General features: G+C 41.5%; 1 protein-coding gene across 2 annotated transcripts in view; it reads left to right on the top strand.

Annotated features, from left to right (window-relative positions):
- LOC116819768 (DENN domain-containing protein 3-like) overlaps window positions 1-25153 on the top strand; it is a 56418-nt gene that overhangs the window by 27183 nt on the left and 4082 nt on the right. For both annotated transcript variants that reach the window (XM_032771754.2, XM_032771755.2), the window contains 11 exons: window positions 494-597; window positions 8580-8761; window positions 10071-10592; window positions 12236-12495; window positions 13126-13296; window positions 16421-16550; window positions 16877-16984; window positions 19567-19706; window positions 22982-23142; window positions 24026-24159; window positions 24982-25100. In XM_032771754.2, the coding sequence (XP_032627645.1) occupies window positions 494-597; window positions 8580-8761; window positions 10071-10592; window positions 12236-12495; window positions 13126-13296; window positions 16421-16550; window positions 16877-16984; window positions 19567-19706; window positions 22982-23142; window positions 24026-24159; window positions 24982-25100 (2031 nt within the window). The remainder of the gene's footprint in view (window positions 1-493; window positions 598-8579; window positions 8762-10070; window positions 10593-12235; window positions 12496-13125; window positions 13297-16420; window positions 16551-16876; window positions 16985-19566; window positions 19707-22981; window positions 23143-24025; window positions 24160-24981; window positions 25101-25153) is intronic.

The following is a 25153-nucleotide window of genomic DNA, read 5'->3' on the forward strand; positions in this document are numbered from 1 at the left end:
TGGGGTTTTAGATGTATTTCTAAGAGTCTCAGCGATAATTCACCTTAGGGAGGGATAATTTAATGGTTCTCACAAGAGGGAATACTCAGTCAACAGCAGAGATATTATCCCAATTTTCTCTTCAGTTTGGCGGTAGAATTTTTTAACATGGAGCTGTGAAGAGCCTTAAAATAAAAAAAATTAAAGAGTATAAAATTTAGTTGTTTTTTTTTCTTGTTAAATTTGTAGTTTAATATATTACTGTCTATCATTAAAATGTATACCATAAAATTCTACAGGGTGTGTAAAGAGGTTGACTTGATGTTGCTGTTGGAATTTAAGTTTTGCTTTTCTTGAGTTTTTTTTTTTTAAATTATGCAATGTTAATATTGCATTCCTATAGGCTCTTGCATTTAATTCTATTAAGTCAATAAAATGGATGAAGGCTGTTAATAAAAAATGTATACTTGTATATGATCAACAGTTAATATCAGTTTGCTGTTGTGTATTGCAGGTGTTAGAGACCCATATATTTCACTCGTTTCTTAAAGCTCGTCTGAACAGAAAGATGGATGCTTTTGCCCGTCTTGAACTGAGCACTCAGTCTGAAGAAGATAGGTAAAATTTTCTCACTACAGTTTACCACAGACTTGATTTTCCTTCAATTGAAATCAACGCAAAAATGTCTTAGAATGTTAGTGATGTAGGATCATGTCCTATATATACTTAAGTTCTTCAAGGAGTGTCTCTGTGGAGAGACTTTAAATGTCTTGGCGCCCTACGCTTGTAATTGGAGATTTGTAGTAGCAGTGCCCACTTGGGCCGTGCGTGTGCCGTAGATGTCTCATGCAGCTCTGAGCGGTTTCATAGCGGTGCGCAGCCAACTGTCCCCCAGTTTCTTCTCTACCGCCTATGCCTTGAGTTGGAGTGACAGCAGCACCCTCTCTTACTTGAGATAAATTTAATATTTCATAGCTGTTTACAATAATGTTAGCTTAGTTATAGTTATCTACCCTATCCCCTTGTCCTTTATATTTTAGGTTTATTTTTCTTCTTTAAAAAATATATGTTCCCTTCCCTCTTTTATTCCTGCCTCCCCGGCAGGTACTTAGCTCTTGCCTTGGGAAAAAAGAAAAGAAAGAAAAACAGGGTTTATCCCTGTTCTTTCTCCAAAGGTCTTTCTCTTTCAGGGAGGCGTAGCTCACCAGGCTTTAAACGCTGCTCAACTTGCAGACTCTCCATACCAGGGTCTGATGGCCACACACAGTATGTCAACTGCCTTGGCAAGACGCATATTACCCAAAAATGTCCACACTGTTGAAAACTGACAGTAAGGACAAGGAATGACAGGGATTTCCAATTAAAGCTCCTTATGGTGGAGAAATCCGTCAGACCAGCCTCCGACCAAGAGTCCAGGACGCCTCCTGGCCAACAGTTGCCAGCGGCAGCGTCTGACAGGGGATCTGCTTCAAAAATGGCTGCTAAGGAGCTTGCTCCTAGAAAGGCTACCAAAAAGTGGCCCCAAACATCCCCACACTGAGAATAACCTAAAAGAAAGTGATCTCCAAATGAAAAATCTGCCCTGGTACCAGTGGCACCGAGCGTGCCGTACCATGAGGCACCGGGAATGTCGGATACCAAGACTTCTTGAGAAGCTAAAGACCCTGTGCGGGCAAGCTGTAATGCAGGTGCAGGTAGAAAAGTCTGATATGAAGAAAACCTCAGCTCCGAGCAGTACAATGGTGCCCCCTACTGTACCTATGTAGCACAGCTCTAAGTCATCGGCACTGACGGCTTCAACTCATTTGTGGTCAGTACATGATACCTTCCTGGCACCAAGCCTCACGGTCCCGCAGCAATTCATGAGGCATGTAGACCTGATAGCGGCCTCAATGCCTGAATCTCCTCTCCTTGGTACCAACGGTACCCCATCTAGACCAGGACCAAGCCTGGTAACCATTCCCTGTGGGTCAGCTCCTCCTATCTCCAGTGATGAGGAAGAAGAGGATGAGGCAGTAATATACACACCTTGCCTAAAACTGGACCTTTTCATCACCAAACATCTACAGACATGTGGGGCTGGTATGTTCAGCCATGGGCACCACCCCCATACTATTCCCACCCAGCTGGCCATACTGGGATCCATGGGCAATGTATAGGGCCCAAAATCTCAGGCCCCCTGACCTGCTTAGGTCCAGAGCAACACTGTCCCCTTCACCAACTGTCCCAGCACCCTCAGAGACACAAGAGGAAGAGACCGAGGAGCCTGAGGACGCAGCTGAAGATGACACTCTGCAGCCCACTCGCATCTCATCTTTGTCACCAGATGAAACAATAATGCCACCACCCCCCACTATGGGGGATGATTTCAGATCTTTTCAAGACCTCTTCAGAAGGGTAGCTGAACCCCTGGACATTTCGCTAGCACAACTACCAGAGACCCAGCACAAGCTCCCGGACATACAGGTATCCTCAGTGGCAAAGATAGCCCTGTCAATTAATGATGCTATCATGAAGCCTGCAATAATAATCTCATAGAGACCCACTAAAGCCCCTCTCTCATGTAAGAGGTCTTACAAAAAGTATTAAGTGTCAGCAAAAGGAGTTGAATTTTTATTCATCCACCCTACACCAAACTCTCGTGGTGGATGCAATCCACCAAAGGGGGAAAACAACATCAGTCCAGGCTGACCCCGTATGATAAGGACTGGAAAAGGCTGGAATTCGTTGTATGGAAAGCCTACTCCTTCGCCACACTCCAATTCCGCATAGCCAATTACGTGGCCCTACTGGCAAAATATGCACACAATCTGTTTGTGAAAATGTCAGAATTTGTTAAGTTTCCCTAATGACAAAAAAGAGCAAGATAAGGCAAACGTTTCTGAAGGGCGTCTCTTCACTAGGACGGCCCTACGGGCCTCTCTTGACTCTGCAGACACGGCAGCATGGTCCAGTGCTACATCCATGGTCCTGTGCCGTGCATCCTGGCTCCACCTTTCCAGGTTCCCAAGAGATCCAAGCAACTGTTAAGGACTTATCCTTTGAAGGGTAAAAATTTATTTGCAGAGAAAACCGATTGTCTCTCTACACACCTTAAAGGACTCAACGGTGAGCTTAAAAACCCTGGGCATATACATACCTGCAAATTAAAGGAAACAGAGTAGGTTTTACAACCAGAGATTCCGGTCTATGCCATACTTCCAGCCACAAAGACAGTACAACCAACAGCATAAACAAAACCAGACTAGACTTCGGCAGAACCAAGATCAATCTTCAGTGTCTCAACCATCTACTTCCAGACAGTCATTTTAAAGGTGTGGTCAAGGGCACGAGACCGTCGCACTCTCTGGTTCCGGAACCATCTGTTGCCATGCTACCCAGTCTGGAACACCATCATGACAGACAAATGGGTTCTAGAGATTATCCAGAAGGGCTACTCCATCCCCTTTATTTCTGTCTCATCTACCCAACCCCCTTCCCCATCCCTCTTCAGGAACCCCCTCCCCAGCACCGTTATAACAGAAAACAAACCACCTCATACAATTAGGTGTCTTGGAACCCGTACCATCCCAACCCAGGGAGAGGTTTTTATTTCCATTACTTTCTAACTCAGAGAATGACAGGTGGAGACCCATTTTGGATTTACAACTCAACAAATTCGTGAGAACAGGTTTCAAAATGATGAGACTAACCACAATAGTTCAGCCATTAGAGAAAGGAGATTAGCATCCTGGAGATCAAGGGCTTGAGAGCCATTTTCATATTACTATTCACTCGTCACACAAAAGATTCCTGAAATTCATCCTAGGGATTCAGCATTTCCAATACCAATACTACTCTTCGGCCTGTCCACTGCCCTAAGAGGTTTTTTCCAAGGTTCTTGCTGTTGTTGCAGTTCACCTCCGCAGGCAAGGAGTGATGATATTTCCATACTTAGACAACTGCCTGATAAGGGCACCAATGCAGCAAGGCGCAATAAACGCCACGCAGACCATAATATCCCTGTTCACGGTCCTAGGGTTGCAAATAAATGTACAAAAGTCTGCACTAGTTCCTGTCCAAAAGTTGGAATTCATAAGGGCTTACCTCGATCGTCTCACAGCAATGTTACCCCAACAACATTTTCTCACTCTTGTCAACTTAATTTCAGTGGTGATGGACAGCCCACAAACATCTACCAGAACATGCTTACAACTATTGGGGCACATGTCTGTGCCCCATCTTTGTTCTAAAATATGCCAGGCTCCACATGAGATGCTTATAGGCTTGGCTTCGAACAGAGTATATACCACACAGATACTCTCTCAACATACGCCTCACAATGTCATGCAGGGTAAAAGACTCACTGACATGGTGGACACGCAACATCTGCTCAGGAGTTCCTTTCTAACCAAAAAAAAAAAAAAAAACTCCAACCATGACAGACGCTTCCCTAGTTGGTTGAGGGGCACATCTACCTGACAATACAATCTAATGCTGCTGGTCCCCTGCAGAGTCCAACCTGCACATAAACTTACTGGAGCTAAGGGCAGTCCGAAATGCACATGAGCACTTTCTCCCTTTAATCAAGAACAATGTCATCAAGATCTTTACGGAAAATATAGCATGCATGTTCTATATAAATTGCCAAGGGGGAGCACGATCATACTCCCTATGTACAGAGGCAATATGCCTTTGGAATTGGTTCATCATGAACAACATAGACGGGGGAGGGATAGCTCAGTGGTTTGAGCATTGGCCTGCTAAACCCTGGGTTAAGAGTTCAGTCCTTGAGGGGGCCATTTAGGGAACTGGGGTAACAATCTGTCTGGGGATTGGTCCTGCTTTGAGCAGGGGGTTGGACTAGATGACCTCCTGAGGTCTCTTCCAACCCTAATCTTCTTTGATTCTTTATCAGCATCCTATGTGTTGGGATGTCAGAATACAATAGCGGATCGACTAAGCAGGAATTTTTCACAAACCCATGAGTGGGAGATGGATCCTGGAATTCTCAAAGCCATATTCAAACTGTAGGAGTTCCCCACCATAAATCTATTTGCGATAGCTCAGAATGCCGAGTGCCCGAATATTGCTCCCGGGCCAGTTTGGGACACTGCTCCCTAGGCGACACACTCCTAAACTGGGAAGTGTCACTGATGTATGCATTTCCCCTAACTCCACTCCTAAGCCAAGTCATTCACAAGATCAGGCAGGACAAATCCAAGATCATTCTCATTGTACCCACATGGCCCAGACAAATGTGGTTCCCATACCTGTGTCAGATGGCAGAGAAACCACCTCATGCGCTTCCCTTAGTGCCTCGCCTTCTATCACAAGATGCGGGCTGCATCGGTCACCCCAACTTTGCAGTACTCCACCTCAAGGCCTGGTTAATTACTTCATGGCTGATGTGGGGGTTGAGAAGACTGTTCTGAGGAAGTGAAAGATATACTATTGAGCAATTGGAGACTAAGCATAAGAGTGACCCCATATATCCAGAAGTGGAAACAGTTCTGCACTTGGTGCCAGGACAAACAGATCTGTCCACAGTTGACCCCACTATCGAGAATCCTTGACAATATACTGGGGCTTAAAAAATCAGGGCTGTCCGCAAGGTCGATCAGAGTTCATTTGGCCTTCACCTCCTTCCATGACAAGGTGGACGGAGTCACTAAATTTGCTCACCTGATGATTAAACACTTCCTTAAAGGCATAGAAAACACTTTCCCCACACTAAGAAACCCTACACCCATGTGGGACCTCAGCCTTGTTCTATGTGTCAAGTATCAGAGGGGTAGCCGTGTTAGTCTGAATCTGTAAAAGCAGCAGAGAATCCTGTGGCACCTTATAGACTAACAGACGTTTTGGATCATGAACTTTCGTGGGTGAATACCCACTTCATCAGATGAATGTACTGGAAATTTCCAGGGGCAGGTATATATGTGCTAGCAAGCAAGCTAGAGATAACGAGGTTAGTTCAATCAGGGAGCCACAGGATTCTCTGCTGCTTGTTCTATGTGGCCTCACAGGAAAACCATTTGAGCCCCTTTCAACTTGCTTCTTGTTGCACTTATCTATGAAGGTGGCTTTCCTCATTGCTATCATGTCCGCAAGACGGGTGGGAGAATTAGGTGCCCTAATGGCATATCCACCTTATACAACGTTCTTTAAGGATAAAGAACGAGGAGTACTTGTGACACCTTAGAAACTAACAAATTTATTTGAGCATAAGCTTTCATGGGCAAAAACCCCCTTCATCAGATGCATGCAGGGGAAAATACAGTAGGAAAATATATATACACAGAGGACATGAATATGTGGATGTTGCCATACTAACTATAACAAGAGTTATCAATTAAGGTGGGCTGTTAGCAGCAGCAAGAAAAAAAACTTTTGTAGTGATAATCAGTGCAGGTGAACGAGCCTCTGATAACGTGGCTGATGTGATTACGTTCTTTGATGGTGTCCCCTGAATAGATATGTGGACAGAGTTGGCAATGGGCTTTGTTGCAAGGATAGGTTCCTGGGTTAGTGTTTTTGTTATGTGGTTTGTGGTTGCTGGTGAGTATTTGCTTCAGGTTGTGGGGCTGTCTGTAAGCAAGGACTGGCCTGTTTTCCTAGATCTGTGAGAGTGAGGGATCGTCCTTCAGGACAGGTTGTAGATCCTTTTTGATGTGTTGGAGAGGTTTTAGTTGGGGGCTGAAAGTGATGGCTAGTGGCATTCTGTTACTTTCTTTGTTGGGCCTGTCCTGTAGTAGGTGACTTCTGGATACTCTTCTGGCTGTGTCAATCTGTTTCTTCACTTGAGCAGGTGGGTATTGTAGTTGTAAGAATGCTTGATAGAGCACTTGTACATGTTTTATATCTGTCTGAAGAGTTGGAGCAAATGCGGTTGTATCTTAGAGCTTGGCTGTAGACAATCAATTGTGTTGTATGGTCTGGTCCGGATGAAAGCTGAAGGCATGTAGGTAAGTATATGGTCAGTAGGTTTCCGGTATAGAGTGGTGGTTGTGACCATCGCATATCAGCACTGTAGTGTCCAGGAAGTGGATCTCTTGTGTGGACTAGTCCAGGCTGTGGTTGATGGTGGGATGGAAATTGTTGAAATCATGGTGGAATTCCTCAAGGGCTTCTTTTCCATGGGTCCAGAAGATGAAGAGGTCATCAGTGTAGCGCAAGTAGAGTAGGGGCGTTAGGGGACGAGAGCTGAGGAAGCGTTGTTCTAAGTCAGCCATAAAAATGTTGGCATACTGTGGGACCATGTGGGTACCCATAGCAGTGCTGCTGACTTGAAGGTATACATTGTCCCCAGTGTGAAATGGTCACAAAGTTCAGCCATCAGGTTTGCTGTGACAATATCGGGGATACTGTTCCTGACAGCTTGTAGTCCATCTTTGTGTCGGATGTTGGTGTAGAGGGCTTCTACATCCACAGTGGCCAGAATGGTGTTTTCTGGAAGATCACCAATGGATTGTAGTTTCCTCAGGAAGTCAGTGGTGTCTTGAAGATTGCTGGGAGTGTAGGGCCCGAGGAGAGAGTATGATTGTACTTAAATTCATACCCAAGGTCGCCTTCCCTTTTCATTTAAGTCAACCCATTTATTTACCTGTATTTTTCCTGAAGCCACATGCTGATGGGAGGAAGGCCTCACTCCACATGCTAGATATTTTCAGAGCATTAGCTTTTTATATAAAAAGAACAAAACATTCAGAAAATCACCTAGACTATTCATTTCCATAACAGAATGCATGATGGGCCAACCCATCTTAAAACAGACTCTATCCAAATGGGTATCTGGATATATCCATTTGTGCTACCAAAACAACAATCTGCAACCCCAGTCCGTGCACGTGCCACCAGAACGTTAGCACTATCTGTGGCCTTTCTAAATAATGTACCTATCATTGACTTTTGCAAAGCAGGTACCTGGATGTCAGCCCATACTTTCACTAAACACTATGTGTTAGAACAACAATCAGCAGCAGATGCTCAGTTTGGACTTATGGTGTTATCCACCATCAATAAACCAACTCCAAAGCCCCTACCCTCCGCTGGGGGGCACTGCTCAATAGTCATCTAAAGTGAAGCACCAGTAGGAAGCACTCCTTGAAGAAGTGTTACTCACCTTGCATAGTAACTGAGGTTCTTCGAAATGGTTGTCCACGTGGGTGCTCCACTCCCGTCTTTCTCCTTCCCTCTACTGTGAAGTTTCTGGCCGATTCTGTGGGGTAGAGAAGGAACTGGGGGACACTGCTGTGGACTGCTATGTAACCGCTCGGAGCGGTGCAAGACTGCTATGGTGCGTGCGTGGCCCAACTGGGCACTGCTACTACAAATCTCCAATTACAAACACAGGGTGCCAAGACAACTAAAATGGAGCACCCAGAGGGACAACCATCTCGAAGAACCTCAGTTACTACACAAGGTGAGTAACCTTGTCTTTCTAGGTAATTGATGAGCCATCTTTATTAAATTTTTGTCACGTCCTTTGCAGTAAATTGGCGATAGTGAGAGTGCTGTGAGTTGGTAGGTGTTACTGTAATAATAAATTACAATTTATCTTCATTTATGCTGCTGCATAGTATAATTTGTAAAATGTAATTAAAAATTGTTTTCTTCAGATTAAATTCAATGCTTGATAGCCCAAGAAGACTGACTGTGGAGAAAATGGCTTCTAAAAGATTTAACCCTCAATATATGATTAGTAAACGTTTGGTAATAAGTATGCCTAATCTACAAGATATTAAACCTCATGATAGTCCTGCTAGGACTTCATCACTCCGAAGATCAGAGACAGAGCATGGTAAGGAAAAATGTATCTAACAAGTACAGTATCTTGTGATATCATGGACCAGGTACTTGGGTTCTCACTCTCCTGATGCCAATCTCCGGTCAGACTGTCAGAAAACAGGGCAGGCAGACCCAAACTGGTGTTATATTCTACAATTAGATTTCACCAAACCAGCAACGAATGTGGATTCCTGGAGCGCTATACTAATTTTACCATAGAGCCATAGACACTCACAGTAGACGCTCACCGTAGACACTCCAGCCTGTAGTACCACTCTTACAAACTGTACTTTATGATGAAAGGTTATTTAAACCAAATTCACTGCACATCAGGTTCTTCCAGTCTTCTGAGGCAAGTCACTTACCCAGGTCAATCAATACTTAGTCACACACCAAAAACAACACCGTAGCCAATCCTTTTATATTTGATCCCTTTTTGCTGGAAAAATCCTGGTTGTGTTACATGTCAGGCAGCTTCATGGCATTTGTTCTCTGTCATCCATCCATCCATCTGAATTGCAGATTCTAGCTTGCACCTTTTGCCAAAGTGCCATGTGAGCTATCTTCAGGGACAACATGCAGACACCTTAGTTTACAATTCCTGTGTTATTTCTAAAGAGCTAACATGTGAGCGTTTCTCAGACCCACAACATGTTTAAGATGCAAACACACAAAAATTTCATAACCCCACACACAAGGTCTTGTACTTAATACAAGATTTATCACAATTTTGCAACAGGACCATATTAGTGTAGATGGTCACCTTCCTTTCTATACAGCATCACACTGACCATGTAAACACAGCGGAAGTCAGGAGATGGTAACCAAACTGTGCATGACGTAGTGACTTGCATCATCCTGAACCTTTGGCTGTTCTGTGCTCAGAATTGTGCTGTCCTGCAACCACCACATGGGACTGAACACCTACTCTAGTGTTGTCATTGTGGGGCTACTTCCTGGACCAGTTACTGTGCCCATTTATCCTTTCCCACCTAGGGCTCAGTTCAGAAATACATTTAAGCAGATGCTTCTGTTCAGCAAAGTCAGTGGGGTTTAAACATGTACCAGAAGTAAAGCATATGCTTAAGTGTCTTGCTGAATAGGGATGGACTACTGAATCAGGGTCTGTGCTGACATCAAGGAGTGTGTGGCGAACAATTTTATTTCTCTCACAGGCATAATATTGCATTACTGGGAGCGCAGGTCACATTTTAGGTTATGCAGGATAAGTTTTTAATTTCTTAAAAAATTCCTTATTTGAAGATACTTGTAGGCTTTCATTCTTCACTTTTATATCGAGAATTTTACTTTTTCTTTTTTAGCTGTAAAATTGTCATCTAAATCAATTAGTACATTCAAGATCCCAGAAATTCACTTTCCTCTGATGAGTCAGTGTGTTCACACCTACTATACAGATTTTATCAATCATCTCACCAGAGCTATAAATATTTTACAACATGATAATTCAGCGTTGCTGGCAAGATATTTCTACCTTCGCGGACTTATTGGTTTGATGCAAGGAAAACTACTGGATGCGCTTTCAGACTTTCAAAATCTATATAAAACAGACATAAGAATTTTCCCTACTGATCTTGTGAGAAAGATGGTGGAAACTATGCCTCCTTCTGAACGTTCCCTAGCAGAGCGCAAACCCGAGTTGAAGAGGTTGATTAGTCAAGTGATGGAAAAACAACGAGAAGTTACAAAAATAGATGACCATGTGAAAAATTTTAAATTACCAAAAACACACATGCAGTTGGACGATTTTGTGAAGCGAATCCAAGAATCTGGGATTGTCAAAGATATAGACACAATACACCGGCTATTTGATGCCTTAACAGTAGGTAAGCAGAAAATATGTTGTGTTAATTAACATCTATTTTTGTTAAGTAAATATTTTTATACTTCTATTGATAAATGATGTAAGTTGCTGTCTAAAGTCTGTTTTTTTTCCCTTTGGCCTTCAGGAAAATATTTTCAAATGTTTCTCAGTGCAGTAAGTGTCTCTGTGTGTGTATTGAATCTGTGTATGTGTCTATGTAGCACAGAACTTTGAAATTCACAGTAAAATGTTTTTGTAATTTTTTGTAAACACATAAGCATTGTTACCACAGTCTATCATTTCCATTATGTTACTCAGTTATGCATGTAGACCCAAACTCACCAAAGTAATAAATGGTGCTATTCATGTGCTTAAAGTTAAGCATGTGCTTAGGTATCTTGCTGAATTGGGGCCTTTGTGTTTACATGCTCCTCATTTTGGTTGTGAAATTTAAGTTCCACAGAAAATGAAACTCCACCTTGTTGGCAATTTTTAATTGGGATAATTGGAGAAGATCTTATTTAGTGCAGTACGTTTGACTAGTTCTACACCAGGTGCTAAATGGTGTCTGTGGTGGTGTCTTCAAACCTGTTCACCATAGTTAGTGGGTGAAGATTTCAGAGTCTTTTTTTGTATTAGCATTTAGTTGTCCAGTGATATGATAGCTCTATCTTGATTTAGATTACAGATTAAAATATAGTCCTATCCTAATCCCCAGCAGATATGTCTGTATGTTAAAACCACTAAAGAGTATCGCAGACAAGCAATCTGTTCAAGAAAGGTCTGGAATTTTAATATCAAGGGCAAAATTTTTCATGAAGCTAACATTAGAGCCTGCATAAGTACCGTGGATTGTTAAAGAAAAGTTCAGGATGATGTGTCCAGGATAATTTCTTTACCTCCTAAATCTGAAACATGAATTTTGTGTTCTGGTTCTCCAGGGTAATAAAGACCAAACTATTTGCAATTTGCTGTGTGTAATAACTAGAACATAATTGTCACATTTATCACATAATCTGGTCACTGTGTGTTAAACATTGACCAAAATAGCAAGAATTTCTACATTTAAAACAATCAGTAGCATATAATTATCTGTTTTAGTTGGAATACTTGGAGTTCAAAAGCAGCCAGTTTTATGAAGCTACAGTTTAAAGTGATTTTTGGGATGTGTGTGTTTTATAAGCTTTTGGTCTGCAGATTAATGATTATTATTATCAATTCTATTCTTATCCACTATACAGGAAATATATGATTTAATAATGTTCAAGAGAATAAAGAGCTAGAAAATACTAATGAAGAGTATCAGATTTAGCAGAGGAGTAAGAATTCCTTTATGTGGGCTGCTTGAGCTTGTGGAAATAAGAGAGGCTGTGCAGCTATTTACTTCCTCCCTGGGGCGGGTGGGGAGAGAACCAAATGGATGGACAGAGGCCCATGGTATAAACTAGCAGCAAAGTACTTCCCCCGTCCCCCACCCCCCAAGGACAAAGAGAAAGCAGGGGAGGAATTCTCACTTTGAAATGTCTCCTGGGGTTACCCTTGGCAGCTTATACACCAACCGTTGCTCAGGGCTTGGGCACAATCTAACCCTTAGTATCCTCAAAATATATTTTAAATTCATATAATGGCTTCATATAATAAATAACTTTTTAAAAAACTTTTAAGGACACCAGAAACAAATTGACCCTGAAACATTCAAAGATTTCTACAACTACTGGAAGGAAACAGAAGCAGAGGCTCAAGAGGTTAATTTGCCGCACACTGTACTAGAGCATTTAGATACAAATGAATGTGTCTACAAGTTATCCTGCTCAGTTAAAACTAATTATGGAGTAGGAAAAATAGCAATGACCCAGAAGCGCTTGTTCCTTTTGACTGAAGGAAGGCCTGGCTATGTTGAGATCACAACTTTCAGGAATATAGAGGTGAGCATGAAGTAATTAGTTGTTGCCATTTGTTACATGATTGTGAGCAAGAATATGCAAGACTCCATCCAGGTAGCACAGCCTCTCTCTCAAGCTGAGACATTTCATGAATGTTATACAAGAGAAAGAACTATGATGGTAGGGAATGTATCTTTAAAAAATCACTAATTCTATCCATGGCTACAACCAAAGTTTGAGGTATTTCTCAGTGCCTGTTGGCCCCGCTAGTGGATCAGTACCCAATAGGGTAGGTGCTGTACAGACCTATAGAAAAAAGGCAGTTGTCCAAAGAGCTTGTAGTCTGGATTTATGAAAAGACACACGTGTCTGAAAAAACAAATTGGGGCTAAGAAGTGAAAATGGATGTGGTTAACAGTAAAATGAGCACATTTTGTACAATCAGAAGTAGTCTTAGCTCACCCCCTGTTTAGCAATATACCTAAACATAAATGGTCCTTCAAACGTTTATGAGAACTAAAAGCTGATTAGAGACCCTGTCCGGGTGTTTGTGTATGTCAACCCAAGAGAATTAGTTTTGGCTAGGAATGTTAGAAGTTGTCATGCTTAATGAATACTGCACCTTGTCTGTGATTCTTCCTTACTGGCTTCTTTGTTTCTCTGCATTTACAGGATGTTAAAAGTACTACTGTAGCTTTCCTTCTTCTGAGAATACCCACTCTGAGGATTAAGTCCGTGTCCAAAAAGGAAGTCTTTGAAGCTAACCTTAAGACGGAGTGTGATCTTTGGCACTTGATGGTGAAAGAGATGTGGGCTGGGAAGAAAATGGCAGATGATCACAAGGTATAAATATTACTTTGCTTGTTGAGCTATTTGTAATCACTATTTATAAATGTTTCTGTTCCTCGTGTACTTTGGAGTTCACATAAAAACCTGGAAATGAATTTTCCGCTTTTCCGCAAAGAATGAATAAAAGAGCACAGGGAGGACTCGTATGGCAAAAAAAAATAAAATGAAGATTTACTAAAACATGATTCTGTTTATTACTATAGTACTTACTGAAATACTATAATTTAATTTAAGAAGAAATAATTTAAAATCTGGTTGTCAAAATAAATGTGCAAAGTAAGTTTTTGTCACATGTCAGCCTTTCGGTTTTTTGTTTGACCTTTCTCCCCCACACCTCTTTTTTTTTTTTTTTTTTTTTATTTAAAATAAAAAAGTCAGTGTGAAATGGAGGCCTTACTAGAAAATTTTCCTCATTTTGCTTGGCACATTATTATGAAAGGTCACATGGTGAGAGGATTTTTACCACGCCTGGACATGTGGTCCTGAATCCTGTGAGTAGATGGGCTAACACGGATTCCTGCACCACAGAGATCCCACGGAGAAGGTTTATATAAACAGAATACTCATCCAATCCAAAGATGTTGACGGTAATCCAGGAACAAATAGATCACTTACCTATGTTGGAGAAATAGAGAAGCTACAGGACAGGAATGATTACATGGCACATTTAATATTCTTTGTAGTCCCAAAGAAACTAGGCAACTCAAGAGCAGTCCTGTGTCTTTATTTCTGAATATCTGTTTAGGGGTTTTATTCAGAATTTAAATAAATGTCAGTTCCACAGTAGCTGTAAAGCTAGCTAAAAAGCTTTCCAATGTAAGTTCATACTGCACTCTTCTAGAAAGATGTCCATATTTTGGGCAGAAAAAAACTTGTCTATTAAGAAGACATATGCAAAGTGGTCACCTGGTCTAAACTTTATACATTCACCATAGCACTGCAGGCTGGACCTTGTGGCTAGAGCTGATGCTGCCTTCAGCAGAAGGATCTTGTATACTGTAGTACGTGAGCCACACATACTGACATGCCAAAATTCATAAATACTTTTTTCCCCAAGTATTTTCTCTATTTACTTGCTTTATTTTACTGCTGACAAAGGCACAGTCCTGTGCACCATTTAGCACGCTGGGGGCTGAGAATGGGAAATGTTATTTTACCATACCTACTGATTTTCCTTTCTTAGAAGTCTTGGACACTCGTCCAATTCCTGCCTAAAAATATGTGATGGAGTGTCATGTCCCTCTTGTACATGGTAGGTTGAAGGGCTGCTACTAGCAGGTCAGGCTCTTGTATTAGACGTGGACTGGCTGCAGATTTTCCTTTATTGAAAAAAGAGAGAGATGCAGGAAATGTCTTTTCATAAGATCCTTTAATGCACTGCTGGCTCTAGCTATTACCGGCTCAGGTAAAGTATGTTACACATGGCACAATCTACATTAGAGTACAACTTAGTATTCCATTAAGTGGGTGATGGCACCAGAAAAGTGGAAAATGGTGTATCTGGTAAGGTTGGGTTAGATTTCAAAGTTGTTTTTATCTAAATTTAACAGTGGAAATCAGTGTCTGTGCAGCTCTTGAATTGTTCTTCTGGGATGGGTATATTCAAGTTCGTATAGGTTCCTGCTCCGCTCTCATTACTGTAGTATATGAGCACTATCCAGTGCCTAACGCCACATAAACATCTATCCTGTATGCATGCGCACGCATGCGTGCACACCCCTGTATGTTTGTTAGAGAAGGTTTGTGGGAGTTCACTCCACAATCTTGGGCCAGCCCCTGAGAAAGCTCTGCTTGTTCAGACACTTTTGTAGAACATTACATTGTGCCAGAGGAACGAAGTTGTTGACCACAGATTCTGTCTTGGAGCTATAGTCACTCTTTTAGCTATCCTGGCCCAGGTCACTGAAGCACTGAGTGCCTTGAAGTTATTCTGTGGGATACCAGTGCAGGGAGCAGAGGATAGGTGTGATGAGCTTGTGGTAGTCAGTGTTGCTGAAGAGATGTGTTGCAGCGTTCTGCACCAGTTAGTTTTCTAAGCTCTGAAGACTTCAAGACCAGGTATATTGCTTTGCTTGTGGCTCTCCAGCTGAGGAGGTGACTAAGCTGTGAAAAGCTGAAGCATGGTCATTGTTCGCCAGGATGGTCTCTCTTAACCAAATGGAGATGGTAGAAAATGTTACTTTCAGATGCTGGTATGTGAGAGCTTGGACTCAGTGAAGAATCCAAGAGTACTCCTAAATTATGGTGTAAACAGACCAATTGCAGGTATGTACCTTCAACCAAATGAGACTGTATGATGGCTGCCAACTCTTCAAAATGCTTTCTTCTGTCCACCAGCATCACCTCTGTCTTGCTTGGGTACAGCTTCAACCAACTGTTCTTGATCCACGAGCTGATCTTGCCCAAGCACTGGCCTATCATGATGGTAGTGGTATGGTCATATGTGGTGAAGGATTAATGGAGCTGTGTCATCTGAATATTGTTGCCGCTTGAGTCCATGTCAGCTGACCAGTTCGCCTAGTGGCTGCATGGAGATGTTGAATAGGACTAGAGAGAGAATTGATCCTTGTGGGACTCCACAAATGAGGTGGCTAGTGGTGGAGTCGCACTCTTCTGTCACTACTCTTGGGTGCATCCCTCCAGGAAGGATTCTCAAACCATTTTAGCACATTATCTTGGACCCCTGCCACCTCTCTCAGGTGAGATAGCAGAATCTTACGGTCAACAGTTGAAAGCTGCAGGGGAGCGCCCAAAGGATGAGAGTGGATGTCTCGTCTATCCACTGATAGCAGCTGACCATCCATCAGTGCCACTAAAACGGTTTTTTAGATCCATGTCCTTGCCTGAATCCAGATTGAGCCAGGTATAGAACAGCTGCAATTAAATGAGTTTGAATTTGGCCTTTTGAGTAGCTTCTCTATGAGCTTGCTCAGGAACAGAATGGTTGACGCTGGGCAGTAGTTTGCTGGAACTGATCTGGCTTAGACACCTGATGCTGCTATAGGCATAGGGGTACTTCTAATAATATATTGAGAGATCCCTGTTGTGAGTATAGAAGATGGGACTGTGTAAGAAAAACGATTACTAGATGAGCTAAAATCAGATTTTTCATTTTTAGGATCCTCAATATATTCAACAAGCCCTGACCAATGTCCTCCTGATGGATGCTGTAGTTGGTGCACTGCATTCCTCCAAAACCATTTATGCTGCTTCCAAACTATCTTACTTCGACAAGATGAAAAATGAAGGTCAGTTATATAGGCTTCAGGGGTGCACTTGCCATTATAATTAAGTCTGCTTCAACTTTTTCTGAACCCTGTGTTGCAAAGGGTTGTGTCTAAGAAGCTGAAGTTTGATATACTGTGCAAGTTGTTGGCCCAGATGCATTCTTTCAAGTCATTTTATAGAGTATTTTCTCACAAGGTATTGTTCTAAATTCAGATTAAAAGTGTTTAACACTTTAATCTTATAATCTGAATAAATGATACAGGTTTATTCTAAAATTCATGAGTTTTATATAATTTGAGGCTTAAATTTTTACAGTTTTGTAAATTGTACAATATCTTTGTTTCAGTGCCCATGATGGTCCCAAAAACTACATCAGAAACACTAAAGCATAAGATTAATCCCTCAGTTGGCGAGACTTTTCCACAAGCAGTAGACGTCTTGCTCTATACACCAGGTACGTGATATAGTTAATGCTTGAAATTCATCCACTTTAAATTAGATGCAAAGCTTAAAATCACCTGCTGCTATAACTTGTGGAGGAAGTAGCCTGATGTTGCTGCTGTTATGGTGTGTTTTGTGTATCTATATAAAATATTGCACACAAAAAACATGTTAAAAGAATATTAAGGTTGGAAGATCAAGTACTAAAAAGTTAGGGAATGCCAAAATTAAGGTTGCCTGTGAAACCTTAATTTACCCCTGTGGTGGCTATGCATAATAATATAGTCTTTAATCACATGATCACATACTACTTTTTCCATAGCATTCCTGCCTGACTGAATGCACATGATAGTGGATGGTGCTTACTTAATTGGAGCCATTCAATATTTTGTTTTATCCATATTGTTCAGTGTATAACCTTATTTACTGCACTACTTAAAACCTGCTCTGAAGACAGAATTATTAATTTCCTCATTGGGCTTTTCTATGGTGCTCATCACTAGACAATCTGAATGCTTCACAGATATTAATGATTTTACTTTCACAACATTCCTATGAGATGAAAGAGTATTATTATCCCCATTTTACAGATGGTGAATTGACACAGATATTAAGGATAAAAGTATCCACTAATTTTGGGTGCCCAGTTTGAGACACCTATAACCTGATTTTTCAGAGTACTATTAGTCTAGCTTCAACTTCCAGTCATTGAAGCATGTTATACCTGTCTCTGCTAGATAGAAGAGCCCAGTATTAAATAATTTTCCCCTTGTAAACACTTATAGACTGTAATCAAGTCACCCCTTAACCTTTTTTAAGCTAAACAGATTGAGCTTGAGTCTGTCATAAAGCACATTTTGTAATCCTCTGGTCCATTCTCATGGCTCTTCTCTGAACCTTCTCCAATTTATCAACATCCTTCTTGACTTGTGAACATCAGAAATGGACACAGTATTCTTGCAATAGTCATGCCAGTCCCAAATAGAGGTAAAATAACCTCTCTGCTCCTACTTGAGATCCCCCTGTTTATGCATCTAAGGATTGCATTAGCCCTTTTGGCCACAGCATTGCACTGAGAGCTCATGTTCAGTTAATTCTCCCACATTTTTTTTCAGACTGCTCCTTAGGCTAGAGTTTCCCTTCATGTAAATATGACTTACATTCTTTGTGCCTAGATGTATATATTTACATTTGGCCATGTTAAAATGCATATTGTTTGTTTTGCGCTTAGTTTACCAAGCAATCCAGATCACTCTCTATCAGTGTCCTGTCCTCTTCCTTATTTCTCACTTCCCCTAGTTTTGTCATCTGCAAACTTCATTAGTGATGATTTTATGTTTTGTTCCAGGTCATTGATGATAATGTTAAATAGTGTAGGGCTAAGAACTGATCCCTGCAGGACTTCACTAGAGACACACCTAGTCAATAACGATTCCCCGTTTTGAAACCTATCAATTAACCAGCTTTTAATCCATTTAATGTGTACCATGTTAACTGTCATTTTAGTTTTTTAATCAGACTGTCATGCTGTTACCCAGGGTTCTTTCAACCCAAAGCTCTTGGTCACCAGATTTTTTTCCTTAACTTCATTCTTGGAAATGGCTGTACCATTTTGGCTGAAATTTTTCAGACATATTCAGCCTGAGGCAGGCACCCAGCATGGCAAATTTCAGCCCAAACACTTTGACAAAGTTATGAGCAACTGAAAGAGTGTCTTGTAATAGGAAGGGTCAAGCAACCTTAATAATAGGTGGTGCAAGCACCTCAGCATATAATAAAAAAAATTACCTATCCCCCCACCTCTAAATGCAGTTGCCATAAATTTAAAAATACAGTCCTCCTAAAAGACTAAATCAGCACCACCTTCTCATTCTTGATTAAAGAAATCCAGAAAACAACTCAAAGATGATTTCATACCCAGGTTATATTCCACTTTTTCCACAAATCCTAGCCTTTGTAGGGCCTGTGCGCTTCACAGTCTGGTTAATGGGCCTTGCAGCTTGTCATGAGAGTCAGCAAACTCAGGCTATTTGAAACCAGAAGAGAGAATAAGTTCCAAAGTTAAGGGCACCCTCTGTTTTATACTGAGGAGGTTCCAACTGGAGCTGTTTTTGCCTGCAGATGTAGCAGTGCAATGCAAGGAAAGAAGCATTCTTGCAAGTAGGTGGCTCCCAGGCCTTTTAGAGGTTTGTAGGTCAAAACGTAACACCTTACATTTTACCCAAAACCCAACAGCCGGCCAGTGTATTATCTGTTAAGTATATTGCAGTAGCACCCAGATGCCCCAGTTGGGGATCAGGGCTCTAGCATGCTAGGCATGTTACAAATATACAGCAAAAAGATGGTCCATGCTCTGAAGAGCTTACAAGTCTGAGATGCGAAACAGGTGCACTCAATAAACAGACATGGAGGAGCACGAGGTACAGTGGGATGATTATAATCAGCATGATATGAAGTGCTTGCAACTCAGTAGCTACCTAATGTAGGTTCTGGGGCACTAATATCATGTGCCACCAGGAAGATATACTGCTTAATAATGTCTCCAAATGTAGCTAAGAGTACTGTTTGTTTCTCTTTTCCCCCCCCCAATAATAGGGCACCTCGATGCAGGAGATAGAATTGAAGATGCCCGTCCAAAGTTATGGTGTGCTTTAAGTGAGGGGAGGGTAATTGTGTTTGATGCATCTACCTGGACTATTCAGCAACACTGTTTTAAAGTGGGCAGCTCTAAGCTGGTGAGTGAGACTAGTCTTGTTGTTATGTTATTATTTATTTGTATTACCATAGTGCTTAGGAGCCTTGGTCATGTATCAGGGACCCTACTGTGCCAGACATTGTACAAATATAGAGCAAAAATATGGTGTCTGCCACAAAGAGCTTACAATCAAAGTATAAAACAAGCTACAACAGATAGATACAGACAGATGGGGGGAGTACAAGGAAACAATGGGAAAATATAGGTCAGCATGATAGGCAGTAGTCTCAGTACACCAGCAGCCTACCAGTTAAAGGCATTATGGCAAAGGAAACTTTTAAGGAGGGTTTTGAAGATGGATAATGAGGTAGCTTTGTGGAGGTTTAGAAGGAGCTTCTCTCAAGTGAGGGGCAGCACGAGCAAAAGCACAAATATGTTTGGATATTTAAAAAGTGGGTGATGGAGGCTGGTATTGTGGGCTGACTGGAAGTTGGGAATTTACCTCCTGAGGTCCCTTCCAACCCTGATACTGTATGATTCTATGATAGTGAATGAAAGGTGATGGGTGGGGATACGCTGGGAAGGGGCTTGAAAGAGAAGACAAACAGCTTATGTATAAGGTGATAGAGAAGAGGGAGCCAGTGGAGGAAACAGTAAGAAGGATAACATGGTCAAAGTGACAAGCTAGGAGATGATCGTCACGGCAGTATTTTGAATGGGTCTGAGTGGGGCAAGATTGCATTGTCAAGTCCAGAGAGAAGGAAGTTGAGGTAATACAGATGTGAGAGATTGAGAGCCTGGATGAGAGTTTTAGCTGTATGCATGGTTAGGAAAGGCTGTGTCTTAAAGATGTTATGCGGAAGGAGACGTCAGGATTTAAACATAGCCTGGGTGTGAGGATCTAGAAAGAAGTCAGAGCTGAAGAAGACACCCTGGCTATGAGCCTGTGTGACAGGCAGGTTGGTGGGAGGGAGTGAGGGGCTGTTTGCAGTGACTGAGAAAGGGGTGGGGAGGAAAGTCATAGAATCATAGACTATCAAGGTTGGAAGGGACCTCAGGAGGTCATCTAGTCCAACCCCCTGCTCAAAGCAGGACCAATCCCCAGACAGATTTTTACCCCTAAATGGCCCTCTCAAGGATTGAACTCACAACCCTGGGTTTAGCAGGCCAATGCTCAAACCATTGAGGGAGAGGAAAGGTAAGTCAAGGATAGGGGGACAATCATTTTGTCAGGTTTCTCTTGGAAGAAATTAGAGAAATCATGTGCATAGAGAGAAGTGGAGGCAAGAGGTGAAGTGGGTTTGGTGAGTGAGTCAGACATGGCAAAAAGATAGCTGAGGTTGCAGGCATGGTACTCAGGTAAGTTGTAGAAGCAGAGCTGTTTAATTAGAACAGTGGTTTTCAGCCCATCGTTCGCAGACGCTTGAGGGGCCGTGGACTATGCCGAAGATTTCCAAAGGAATCTGTGCCTCTATTCAAAATTTGTAGGAGTCTTCAGATGAAAAAAGGTTGAAAACCACTGAACTAGTAAGATGAGAGAAGTGAAGGAGGAGAGAACAAATGTAGAGTTAAGGATGGCAGCCAGGTCATTGGATTTCCATCAGAGACACTCCGCAGTGCGAGACCAGGAGCAGCGGAAGCAGGTGTGGAGGATAATCCAGGGCTGAGGTATTGGTGGATTGGGAGATGGGAGAGGGGCAAAAGAGGTGAAGCTTGGAGGGAGTCAACAACTATCAGTGGAACTAAAGGAAGAGAGGGCTGAGAGCAGACAAGAAGTCATCAGTGCTGCTGGGCTGGAAGACACAGAGAGGCTGCCTGCGGAGCTGATGGGCAATGTGGAAAGAAACCAGGCGATGGTCTGAGAGGGGGAATTCATCAATAGAGAGACTAGAGAGAGCATTGCTTGGTGAAGACCAAGTCAAGTGAACAGCCCTTGTGACTGGGAGAGTTGATCCAGAACTACTGATCAAAGGAAGAGGTGAGGTACAGCTAAGAGGTCATGTGAGTCATCAGCATGGAATTTGAAGTCACCAAGGATGAGTGGGAGGTAGCAAGGCAAGGAAGAGAGAGTGTCAGGAGACTGAATCGAAAGGAAGGATGATGCGAGGAGTTCAGTGGATGGTAATGACAGCAGCGTGAAGCAGGCAGAGAAGGTGCAGATGCAGTGCTGTGAAGAAAAGCCTGGGAAGGGGAGGCTGGGTGGGGCTGAAACCAGCAAGAATGGAGAAGCACAGCACACCACAGTCTGACCAAGGATGGTGTGTGTGAAAAGAGGAGACACCTCCCTCAGAAAGGACAGCTGCATAGGCTGTGTTTGATGAAGGGATCCAGGAGCTGGAGGGAGCGAGTTATTAAGAGGCTGTGGATGGCTGAGATATTTTGAGAGATGGGGTAGGTATTAATGTGGGAAATAAGAAGTACATTATTTCAGAACACCCTGTGTTTAAAATACTGCTGCTGCTATTTCTAGTTCAAAAATTAAATGAATGTTTCACTTCTTCTAATTTGAGAGAAATATATTTCATACAAATGGAAGAGCGTCTCTTATGTAGGAAAGAAATGTGTAAATACCATGAGGTTCTGTAGTGTTTTTCATCTGAAGACCTCATAGAGTTTTACATTATATTTTAAGCCCCAAAACGCTCCTTTGAGATAGGTATCAGTAAGTATTATTAAGCCTACTTCTTTGAAGGATAAACTGAGCCATAGCGATGACATCATTTATCTTCAGTCATACAGCCTTGACAGAGCCAAGAAAGAACTGAAGAATTTTGATTCTTGCTCTGACTTTGGCCACTAGAAAAGCTCTCTTTGTATAGCACAGTGCTCTCAACCAGGGGTACGTGTACCCCCGGAAGACCTCTGCGTATCCCCAGAGGTACATCAACTCATCTAGTTACTTGCCTAGTTTTACAACAGGCTACATAAAAAGCACTAGAAAAGTTGGTACAAACTAAAATTTCATACAGACAATGATTTGTTTATACTGCTCTATGTACTATACACAAAAATGTAAGTACAATATTTATATTCCAATTCATTTATTTTATAATTATGATAAAAATGACAGTCAGCAATTTTTCAGTAATAGTGTGCTGTGACACTTCTGTATTTTTGTGTCTGATTTTGTAAGCAGGTAGTTCTTAAGTGAGGTGAAATTTGGGGGTATGCAAGACAAATCACTCTTGAAAGGGGTACAGTAGTCTGGAAAGGTTGGGAACCACTGATATAACATGATTGTGTACTTCTTTCAAGAGTGATAGCCTTCTGTACTGAATTTTTAAAAGAAATCTTGCACTTTTTTTTCCCTTTTAGACTTGTATGGTAATGGTAGAGCAGAGCCAAGTATGGATCGGTTCTCAAGATGCTATTATTTATATTATCAACACCCATAGTATGTCTTGCAATAAGCAACTAAATGACCACCGCGCTCATATTACGGACATCATTGTAGAGAACAGGTACAGTGTATCCAGGTAAATTTGATTACAAAGTTCCATTTTTTTGAAATATACATACCAGCTAACATGGGAGGCTTTCTTGGTACTGGAGTTTGTGAAGCTGGACAAATGTCTAATATTAGAGAATTTTAAACAAGATAATGTGTTTATTTCTTCTAATCGCTAATCAACATCTAGACTAAATTTAACCTTAAGAGAAATCGTGCAATTATATGTAAGGTCCATATAAAACAGTCAATTGCAAGATACTATATTTAACCTTCTGTATAGGTAGCCCAATGTAGCTGATGTGATCAGTTTCACAATGACATCTTATTTCCAGAATAGTTCTGCTTTCCTGAGACAGAGGTGAGACCAAAGGGGAGTTGCAGGCAACCAGTGATAAATTGCACACTGAAGCTTCTTAAAGATCATTCCATTTTTGCTTTGACCACACAATAGATTCATCATACTTTTACAACCCAGTTCTGGATTTATTTTTCTTTATACAAAAGTGAACGGAACAAGGAAAATAAATTAAAATACACTGTATGATTCTTTTTAAAATTAACAATGCAGAAGTGCACGTGCCAAACCTAACTTTTGCTGCCAAAGCCACCCTCTCCCTGCCACCTGCTGTGATTCCCTTCCAGTTTACTGCCCTGGTGCTTGGGGACTACTCCTGTGCTACTGTCCTGTAGACTTTAATGCACACTCCGTTGTGGCTCACTGATGTATTTTAATATAATATTTCTACTACTTTTGGAAATAAAGATCTCTGCTTTGACTTGACATTAATGTTTGTTGTGATGGGAGACCTATTAACAACATTGTCTTCCTTATATGAGCCCTCAGTTCTGGATTTGATTGTACACCATTCCATTTTTAATTTTGCTTTTTTTTTTTTTTACACGAACAGCGAAGCCTATTCATGCAGTTTAGATGGGACAGTGATTGCTTGGAACATTAACACTTTGAAAGTAAACCGTAGACTTCAACTGCCCTGCAAAGATCTTTTTTCTGTCAAACTCCATGACAACCATCTTTGGTGCTGTAAGTTTTTCATGGCTCAGATATTGGAATTTTTTTTAAAAAGTTTATGCACGTTATGTCACTTTAATGTAAAGAACAGCCACTTCTTTTATTTTTGTATGATTAACCAGTTCTCTTCATCCATCCATCCATCCATCCATCCATCCATCCATCCATCTCCATTCAGGCTGTTTAAATAGTAAAGAGTAGTCCTATTGAGTTTGTTGGGACTATTATTATTGTGCTTTAAATTAAGCATTTTGCCTGATCAGGGTCTTACATATATCCTCTTGTGATAGCAAGAAGTCTCACCTAGGATAAAATTGCTAGGATAAAATTGCTGGGTTACAGTTATTGCATGGGAGGATGAGAGTTGCCTCTGAATGGCCATGTCTCATCTGGATTGAACATTTGTTCAGGGATGTTGCATTCGCTGCAGGATATGACATCTAGGTGCATCACGCTTTGGTCTCACCTGAAGATGCCTGTGAATTGGCATGGGAACCCTTAAAAGAGAAGTTCTTTTAAGTCTGTGGGATCTAGTGGTAATAGTATCCGAAGTTGTGGGTCTGTGTTTGAGCACTTTAACTACTTCCAAGTGTTCTGCCATCCTGTTTGTAGGAGCTGAGTAGGATATGCTAAGGCTTCAGTGCCAGAGTAAAAGGTTCCTCAGTAAGGCATCTTTTCCAAGTACAAGTTGTCATGGTGTGTTTTAGGAAAGATACTACGGGTGACCCCACAGTTCTGCATGTACACATTTACTTCTGCCTAGCTTTCCAAGGTTTTGTAGGGAAATAAGAAGTCAGTACTTTGACGACTAACCTCGTATTTTTACTATTGAAGGTACAGGAAGTGGTATACTTGTAGTGACAGCTAATGGGTCTCCTTGGCAAGAAATGAAGATTGAAGAGAATCTGAAGGATGTTTGTTCGCGTTTTCTCTGTTTCCAGCTGTTTCCTGAGGTATTAAATTTTAGGCTGGTAATTTGTCTAATAGGAAGCCTCTGCTTTATAAA

The sequence above is a fragment of the Chelonoidis abingdonii genome, chromosome 2 (assembly GCF_003597395.2).
Source record: "Chelonoidis abingdonii isolate Lonesome George chromosome 2, CheloAbing_2.0, whole genome shotgun sequence".
Taxonomy (NCBI): Eukaryota; Metazoa; Chordata; order Testudines; family Testudinidae; genus Chelonoidis; species Chelonoidis abingdonii.